The following is a 10241-nucleotide window of genomic DNA, read 5'->3' on the forward strand; positions in this document are numbered from 1 at the left end:
TTCAAGGCAAGGAGAGAATTCAGTGATTAAATCAAGCCCTGAGCTTGCTGACTGCTAAAACTGTTTCACTGAGTTAATACTGCCATAAACATCCCTCAAAGAAATATTTGTTGTGACAATGGCTTAATTTTGATTTAGGATTAATGTCATGCCATGTATCACAAGGAATAGCAGAGCTCACCACATAAATCAAAAAAGATGTTTCCATCCACTTGACATGCAATGTGCTTTCATGAGATTCTGGCTTCTGATATGGTTCCCAAGCATGTTTATGATCACCAGAGAGCATGCATATAAGTGAAGTATGAATAAACTGAGTTCTCGCAAAACAGCTTCTTTTAAGAGGCATACCAACAGGCTGTTCTATTTAAGTTTACAGTTAATTTTTGTGTAATAGCTCCATTTTATCCCAGGCAACTCAACAATGAGAGAACACTGCTCTAGTGTTGTGTTTAAGCTTGGCTGAAAGGGCTAAAGTAATGCCAGACAATATATTTGCTCCTGCTTTAGGGCTGTCACAACAAATTGTTGATACAAAACTGCAATTAACCAAAGGGCTCATTAATTGTTTTGAAACCCTACCCTTTACTCCCACTCTATGAAATACGATGTAGCTTAAATTTATATTTTAAAGTACGTTTTTAAAGGATAGTTTTGGTGAAGTTAAAGTGCCATAAGTACACTACTCCAGCCTGAGATTCAAACCAAAAAAATCTGTTGTGACAGGTCAAGTGCTGTAACCACGACTATATGACCATTCCTAACCCATACAATTCGTCAGTCAGCTGCCTGGCTATTTCTGTATAGGAAGTTATCTGTAATGAAGGAGGATTCCTGTGGTCAGTCACAGGTAATATGTAATGTTTCTGCCAAAGCAGATTGACAAACACTTAAAACATACAGTGATTTTCATATTCACACAGAGGACAACTGCAAACTAGCATAGTTTTCCTGTTCCTCAGCTTGGCGGTGATTTCACAAGTGCACAGGCATTCAAGTATTGTTGATTAAATAATGATGCAATGATTCAAAATAGACAGGCACCATATGGATTCTTTGACTAGGCGTGTACCACTCCGTTCATCAATCAAAGTATTCCAGGTCTTCTCCCATCTCTTACTATAATTAAAGCACCACTCTACCACCCTCACTTAGCCATTCCCAGCAATATTAACAAACCTCTCCGATCTGCTTCATGTGTAAGATCTGGGGCATGAGCTGAGCTGAGCAGTCTTTCTGGATAGGCTTATGTCTATGATAGAAGCGTAGCTGATTTAATCAGGTGTCCTAGATCTTTGGGTATTTTTATGTTGTAAAGCTGTGACCCTTATTGTAATTGTTTAGCCACATCTGTGACCCATACAAGTGCTCAGTTCACTGAGGTCAAAACTGTATGGAGGGTTTCTCTCCCAACAAAACCTTCACTTCTCACTTTTTTCAGCAGGGTGGAATAAACCAATATTTTATCATACACAGCTCATATCACCTGACACAAATTAATATAAACAAAAGTCAAATATCTCTGGAATTATACTGTGCATTCTTAGCACAGGGATGCACATCTGGCCCTCCACTGTCCTTGCAGCGAGAAGATGCACATGCTGCCTCTTCATGCTTCAAGACGAACATCACAATGTTGACAGAGATGAAGACTGGCTGCTGGTTTGTTGTCCTTCACATCAAGCAGAACCATAAGTTTTCAGTGGTTTTCCTCTTAAGTACTCATCCCTGCAACAATGTGCTTTACTCCCAGAACTCATACTAGGGTGTGTTTGTGGACTCAGGTCTTCTTGACCAACTACAGTCATTCTTTCTTTCTTTAAGTCTGATTTAGGAAATACATAAAATGTTACATAGAATATATAAAATATTGACAGGTTAAGATTGACAAAGGTTAAGACTGGCAGTTTATCAGACGGTTTCTTTTCACTGGCCGAAAACACGAGGATGGGAAAAGTCTCCAGTGGATCTGGGATAGGAAGTGGAGGCTGCAGAAGAGAAGTTCTTCTGCTCCTGACATCCATGGTCACCAGCCTGGCACAGCCCTAACCCCTGCAGCGCCCACCTCCTGCCCTCTTGCCGAGAAGGGCGGACACCAAGCACACCAGTGCCCCTGCACAGCCATAACAGCGGTTTTGCACGAACACAGTGCCTTTGCATGTCATTTTGTAAGGTGTAGCATCTCCCTTAAAAAAAATGTAATTAATTAAACAGCTGCTGTAAATGTGCAAGACATTATGGCTCTTTCTTTGGTCTGGACATTTCCACAAGCACCAAAAGCTGAATGCACTTTAAATACCATGCACAAGCTTACGCCACAAAATTTATTAAAAATTCATCATGGCAAATCAATGAATTATAGTACTGTATTATGTAAACTTGTGTTTTCAAAACACAGTATATATATACGACCTCTGTAATTCAGTGATTATAACATATGGAAAAAGTTACCTGTTTTCTTGAGAGATGTACTGCGTTTTTACCTACAAAAGTAACTGCCTGTGAAATGTATTTGTACAACTGACCTACAGGTTCTGGATACAGCTACATCAAAAGGAACGTCAGAAGGACACATAAGTCAAGGGTCGTAACTTAACACACTAATAATATCTCTGCACTTACATTTACATTTATTCTTTTAGCAGACGCTTTTATCCAAAGCGACTTACATAGGTTACAGTTCTTTACAATGTTATCCATTTATACAGCTGGATATTTACTGAGGCAACTGTAGGTTAAGTACCTTGCCCAAGGGTACAGCAGCAGTGTCCCAGCGGGGATCGAACTGGCAACCTTTCGGTTATGAGTCCTGCTCCTTAACCACTATGCTACACTGTTATGTTATGCTACACATAACATAAGTGTTATGAAACACTTACCATGTTTCATAAAAATAAATATTCCCTCATAGGACTCTTATTTTTATATGGTAAAGAATTTTAATTTTATTTATCCACTGAGAAAAACATGAAATAAAAAAACTGAAATAACCTTCAAGGACACACAGCCTTCCTTTACATGTTGAAATAGAACATTTAAGCCTCAAAAAGACCAAAAAAAAAGACAAAAAGACATTATAAATGATCAATTTCAGTGTTATCTCAGCAAATAGTTTAGTGCTTCTTTCTTGTCTGCTTGTTTCAACATGGCAAATTAAAGTTTGAGTCAGTAATGTATACACATGCTCATATTGGTGAGGGTGGCAGTAAAACTATGCTGTTCGCTCAGAATTCTAGGAAGAAGGCCACACACACAGCCTGACACAATTACATCATCTGAGATGGCATAACACAGTGTACTGTACAGGTACTGTGCATAAAAGAGTCAGACTTATCCAGCCAGCCTATCCACACTACACCAAATTAGACCTCACCAAAGTGACCTCTGTCCTCTTTCCTCCTCTCAATAGTGAAGAAAGATCCTGGAATGTGCAGTTGTCTGATTGCCTAATCCACACTTGGCAACCTGAGCAAACAGCTCTTAGAAACAGAAAAAATGCTGGAAAATGTAGGGGGTACTACATAAGTAATAACCCTTTTACTGTTCAGTGTTCCATTTGCCATGAAAAAAAAAATAAATCATTAATCAAGGGACTTGGTGGTTCCAAGGTGGAGGGAATGGAACAGGCTTTCAGCAGCCTAATACTCTCAGAGTAGAGGCTGATTTTATTCCCACTGAGACAACCGTGGTTGTTCCACCCGACTATAAGCAAATACATTTCAATGCATCTACAGGGTGTGATGAGGTGCAAACCAGGTGTTGCTACCTGGACTATACTCCTTGAAACATGGTAGGTGTGTAAAATAGAAGATCATTTGTGAATTAAGCTCCCTTAAGTAATGGTGTATTACAAACTACTCTTCCAGTTTACATGGCATCACAAACTGCTATTTACATTAAATGTACACCATCAAGGTGCAAAGTTTGGCTTCTGCACAGATTGATTTAAGCCAGAATGATTATACTCATTATTAGAATACTGAATAAAAATACGGATTAGAATTCCATTTTCTGGGCCCACAATCTGAAATTTAAAATGTAAAAGTAGTCATCAGTTGCTTTGAATTCAAATCTGCAGTATTCTGTGGAACTCACAACTGTTCTGGCACAAGAACACCACACATATATTACAAATACCTTCATATTCAGCAACCACAAAGCAGATTATGTGTCTGCATGGGCAGATTTTGCTCCCTATATTGTTGGCAGTAGGTGTCTGGCATTGGTGGCATTTACTACAGAAAGTCAAGGGGTCTAGATTACCTAGTGAGTCACATCAGACTTTCACTTTTACATGGTCATAAATGATTTAAGACATTTTAGAAATCAATCTTTACTAATTGGACAAACGTAAGCAACAAACTGTTGTTGGAGCCACTAAATTGATAGGATTTTGAATCATTCTTTGTCTCAGCAGTCAGTCAGCCAAGTCATGGTTGACAGACATCTGTAAAACCTTCATGTCTGTGAACTCTTGGCTTGTGACTGAACACCACCACCACACAACTTCTCATGTTCCATGTGTTTCCACTCCGTCCCTCATAATAGGTGTTTTTATTCTTGACATTCATCAACTAAGCAACCCTATACTCAAAAGCAAACAAGGAAAAATAGCGAGCAAGCTTTTTATGTCACCATTCCTCAAGAGTGCATGAAAATAATTTGTTTGGCATGTGGTGGTGTAAATGTGGATGAATTTCCAAGCCTACATGAAGAGTGAAGATTAATCAGATCAACTCTGCCATCTTTCAAATCCAGAAATGTAACATAGTCAGGTAGTTTCCTTAAATTCCTGTTTGGCTTGTTTGTTATTAGTATTATTATTAATAAAACAACTACTTAATGTTTTCACAAAGACAACTTACATTCACATTTTAATCTTCCCCTTTTCTACAACTCACTATAACAGCTCTTTTTCTACAATAGATGGAAACCCTTCACAACTAGTGTTGTCCCAGCTGGGATTTTCAGCCAAAAGTCTCCTCTTGCAACTGGCCAGGCCCTATCTACGTCTCCACACAGGTAAAAACAAAACAACTTCAACAGTATAGAGTATTGCCTTTGGGAAACAGTACCTGATTCTGTCATTCCTATTTCTTTTCTCATCACATAGTGAATTGGAGAAATGACATTAAAGCTTCATCATCAAGGGATTTTCATCAAGCAATAACAAACTTTATCTGAACATGTGAAGAGATAAACGAATTATGGCCTAATCCAATCTTGTATATCCGCTCCTCAAGCTCTGACACAGATTTATCACAGAGCACTCAAATGCATTCACATCTCTGCTACTGTTTATTTTCAGAGGATGCGTGCATTCAACAACTTCAGGACTTGCCTACACCTCAACCTGTTGCCATGACATACCCAGGCAGGTGCATGCGGCTGGAATGCACAAGCACTTCACAGCTACATCCTCTCAGGATGCTCACATACACATGGCTGCTCTGATAAGTGCATAGACTCTGCTATACAGGGGAAGGAAAAGGTCCATATCATTTCAGTTGTAAGAATGTGAATAAATCAGCTCAGAACTGCAGAGTGGGATTTGTCTATGTTTACCATAGAGATGGACATGCTTACTCGGTTTTCTCTTACTGGACCCCAGTAATAATCTCTGTTAAACCCTCGGAACCTACAGTGGATATAACAAGTCTACACACCTGTATGAAATTGCAGGTTTTTGAAATGTAAAGACAGAAATAACAACAACGTAAATGTCAGACTTTTTCCATCTGTAATGTGATCTTCCAACAAAGAAAAATCCAGAGAAAAACAAATACTTAATTATTAGGAACATTTTAAATTAAAAAAAAAAAAAAAACTACAATTGTTATTTCTGTCTTTACATTTCAAAAACCTGCAATTTCATAAGGGTGTGTAGACTTGTTATATCCACTGTAAGACACTAGGTTATCAGAATCTCTGCTGGCTAAACAAATTCTAAAATAAAAGAAATGCTCAATATTTTAATACAACTAAGGACAGATATTTCTCTTTTCCCCTCTTTGCCTCAGTTACCAGTAGGCTGTAAACCTTTGAAGAAACGGATAACTAACTTGCACCTGCTTGGCTGTGCCTTGCCTGTTTGCTTGTGCTTCCTCGCAGGCACACCAACTGTGACCATAGTTCCTGGTTACTGTTCCTTGCTTTTTTATGGGTCTGAGGTAGAGTGTAAAACTAAAGTGTAAAAATATAGGGTGTATGCCCAGGTTTTTCAGCAATGCACCAAAAATAATTAGGACATGATACATTAAGTTACAAAGAGTTAAATGCTGACCAGTCACACAACTGGCTTCAATCGGGGTGATAGTCTGAATGCAAAGAACGCATTGTTCCTCGTCTTCCCACTGTTGTTTACAGTGGACAGAGGCAAGTGATCTAAATTGCTCTCTAATCAAATTTAGTAAAGTAGCTTGCTAGCTAGCGATATGGCTAATGAGTGAAACACAAATCGACTGTAAACCGGAGGCCTGCTTTAACAATAACGGGCACTATGCGTCATCTTCGAACTATTTTACCAGCCGGTCGCTCCTCTGAGTGACTTGTCAAGCACGATTCCAAATACAGTAGTAACGCTAAGCCATTCTTGCCAAGAATAAAATTAGAGAAAAAAATCGGTACCGTTGACTGACTAGCCAGCTGACAAGCCTAATTTGCAAGCACACAAGAGGAAAAGCACCCGTGTTTTAACTTTACATGGTCACCTACGTAAACCTCTACCAAGGGAAGCAGTTCAAACAGTCTAGCTCCTGCTGACTTTTTTTTTCAACTGCTCCTATGAACCTGACAGCTGTTTAACAGGCAACCCTGCTACTCTGCAGCGGTTTGAGGCGACCCGGTTAGCTACGGCCACCAACTGGATGGTAATTTCAGAATTCATCTTTTGGCAAACTAGTGAATTTGTCGCTACATGGAAACAAAACGAAGAACACGGACATACATTTACAACAGTAACCAGAAGTCATTTTAGAGAAGAGTGGAGAGTGTTGGCTACCTGGATCTCTGCAGTTCATAGGCAGTGTTGCCGATCTGTCCACTTTCCAAGCAGCAGTAATTCTGAGATGCTTGCCTTGAGAAGGTGGTCGGTGGAATTCCCTGAGTGAACGTCTGGAGTCTCCCTCTCGTTGCTGTTGGCATTGTGGGATACGGAGAGCTAAAAACAGACTGACCAACATGCACACCGTAGGCGAATTCATCCCCTTCAGCATTCGCGCACACTGGGGCTGCAAGCGGACTCATCCCGAAGTAAGTACGGGAATTACATACGATGGGTTGGTTTGCAGCAGCGAACGCCTGGGCCACGGTTGTGCCAGCTCGCTCTGCACAAACCAGGCTGTGTCTAGTCCTCGCCTCTATCGCTCCTTCCGCATCGCCCTGAATGTCGCTGCCGTCGTGCACTGGTCGTCCATCTAACGAGATGTTGTTGAGGAAAGTGAGAGCCGCTTGTCTCCTTCCGGGGTCTATGCGTTTTCGTGCAAGTTCAATGTTGGAATACTTGATCTGTAGAGTGGCTGTTGCTGTACTGCTGCTGGTGACAGCCGCCATGATCTTCATGAGCGCAACTGATACGATCTTGTAAGTTGTGCCTGCTTTTCACGGGAAATGTACAAGTACTGACAAGTATTTATTCGTACACTCGCAGACTACTGCCGCGCTCTTCAAAGTACAAGGTGAGCCGTATGCGTATCCATAATAAGGGAGGAGGACTCCGGTCATGTGACAACAAAATTATATAACTATTGGGGGAAGAAAGTTGTTTTTCAACGCTTTTCTGACTTCTCGCCACATGGTCCGCGGAAATTACATAAAAACGTGGGGGGTGGGCACAATCAGGCTGAGCCAGTCAGGGATTAATATAATACAAAGGTATGTTCTCCATGCGAGGAGTGAACCTTGAATGGCATGTAACCTATTTTACTCATTCTGTCTCCTTGAGAGTGACGTTACAAAGATGACCTGTTGTGGAAAAAGTCAAATTTGTGCTGCGGTTTTGATGGCTAACTGGTACAAAACCAAACAAGCTATCCTAAATAGAAGTGTAGAATGGACCAGTGTAGCGTGAAGGTGACAATGATTGACACTCTAATTTAATTTTTTTTTTTTTAATTTTGGGGCCACGCACCATGTGATAGTGAACATATGTGGTAAAATGTGACATGTAAACGAAGTCCAGGGGTTTTACAACCTAAAAGGAATGTTGCAGGGGTCCTTATGACATCTTGGAAAGAAATCCGAATTTCTTTCTTAAACTAGTTACATCATTCCTGGAATATACTTTCCATAGGACAGACTTTTGAGAGTAACGGTCATTTAACAGGGATGTCCAACGCTCATCTTACATTTTATGATACAGACTGATTCATGGAAACATGAAGACCTCTGTCGTGTTTTATGAGCCTCAGCCTGCTTTGAAATAGTGAATATTTGGAGGCTGGTGAAAAACTCGCAGTACAATATGTGACGTAACAAGGAATTGCGATATTGGCTTGGTTTAAAAACAGCTGAGGTCTTTCCCCATATGTTTAAAATATTGTCTTTAAAAGATGACAGAGTACTAAAATAGAGGGGCCAGAGTTCAAGTTTAAACCCTCAATCCAGAGAAAATCCTGAGTAACATACTGTACAAGATGTAAATTATGAGAATATCAAATAAGTCAGTAAAGTAATAAAACACATTGGCACCCGATTAAGTACTTCATGACCAAAATTAATCTTAAAATGAAAAAAGGCAAAGCCAAACATACACCAGATGTTATTAGATTAAATAATCCTGTTTAATGTGTCAGTGGTCAATGACCAAAAATATCAACAGTAAAATACCTTGCCAGCAGAAAAAAGGGCAAACGTTAAATGGAAAGTGTTTCATATTCTGATGACATGGCCAGTGGCTGACAAGGTTGAAGAGAGATTTCAGTGAGGTTGACACAAATAAGCACAGCTATCCTGACAAAACCTGTCAGTTTACCATTACAAATCAAAATCCATTTTATCATAAGGAAAGGTCAATAACACTACACTTTTAAAGTCATAGCAGAGAGTAGTATAGTAGTAAATTGAGGATTGATCATGCATAACATGAACCAACAGCTCAGATGCAAAGAACGTGAACACAAAATGGCTAATCTAGGTTCTGTTCGTAACCTACAGTACATAATATGGGATGGTCATTTTTCTGCCAGGTCACAAAGTGATACTGTGTAATTACCGTAGCACTATATTGCTACACTGCGCTATATTGCCAAGTAAAGTGGAATACAGCAGATAATGTATTGTATAGCATATAATGTAATCTGTATTCTCAGTGAGTGTCATATAGTTCATCCCACGAATCCCATGGTTTAAAACAATGCGGAAAAGAATTTGATAAGATGAACTCACACAGTCCAACCAATTTGTGGGAGGTCTGCGTTCTAATTGGTGACAGAAACATTGCAGTTGTATGAAATGCTGTTGAATTACTCCTCATCTTAGACATGTCTCCAGGTCTTTAATACAATGGATAACTACATGGAATTAATAATACACTATTCATTATTTGTGTAACACTCAAACAATTCTCACGTTACTATAGTGAGCTATGATTTAAAGTTGTCTCTTTGAACGTTCAGGCTATCAAGGAGCAGGATTAAACATTATGGTCTATAGTAAGTTGATACTTACTCAGACACCAAAGGAGAGGTGAATGAACTAATAAAATGGTAAACATCAAATCTCCAAGTCTCACAGTTTTACAATACAGCATGTGGGGAAAAAACAACCGGAATCAGATTCTGTTTTTGTCACAACCAGTTTGTGATGAAGCCTGAGGCCCTGTGTTGAACTGGATCATGCACACTGTTTTAATTAAATGCAGGATCAGAGTGTATATGTGTATATGCCTGTGAGTTTGTAGGAGAACTTGGGTGTTGGCACAGCTGGCCAAAATGAAACCTCCCCACTCTGACACCCCCAAAGAAAAGTATCCTTAAAAAGGCCATCAGCCATAATGTTTTCGTCATTGCTTCAAACCGTGTCACAGAAACCTCCTACATTTACATTTATTCATTTGGCAGACGCTTTTATCCAAAGCAACTTACATAGGTTACAGTTCTTTACAATGTTATCCATTTATACAGCTGGATATTTACTGAGGTAGTTAAGTACCTTGCCCGAGGGTACAGCAGCAGTGTCCCAGCTAGGATCGAACCGGCAACCTGTCAATTACGAGTCCTGTTCCTTAACCACTATGCTACACT

At 39.7% G+C, this 10241-nt stretch overlaps 1 protein-coding gene across 1 annotated transcript in view; it reads right to left on the reverse strand.

Moving 5' to 3' along the window:
• LOC118795183 (CDK5 and ABL1 enzyme substrate 1-like) overlaps positions 1-7707 on the reverse strand; it is a 33251-nt gene extending 25544 nt beyond the window's left edge. Inside the window, exon 1 of the mRNA XM_036553578.1 lies at positions 7001-7707. Within this exon, the coding sequence (XP_036409471.1) occupies positions 7001-7560 (560 nt within the window). The 5' untranslated portion in view covers positions 7561-7707. The remainder of the gene's footprint in view (positions 1-7000) is intronic.
• Positions 7708-10241: the final 2534 nt, after the last annotated feature.

This window comes from Megalops cyprinoides, chromosome 2 (genome assembly GCF_013368585.1).
Source record: "Megalops cyprinoides isolate fMegCyp1 chromosome 2, fMegCyp1.pri, whole genome shotgun sequence".
In the NCBI taxonomy this organism is placed as follows: domain Eukaryota; kingdom Metazoa; phylum Chordata; class Actinopteri; order Elopiformes; family Megalopidae; genus Megalops; species Megalops cyprinoides.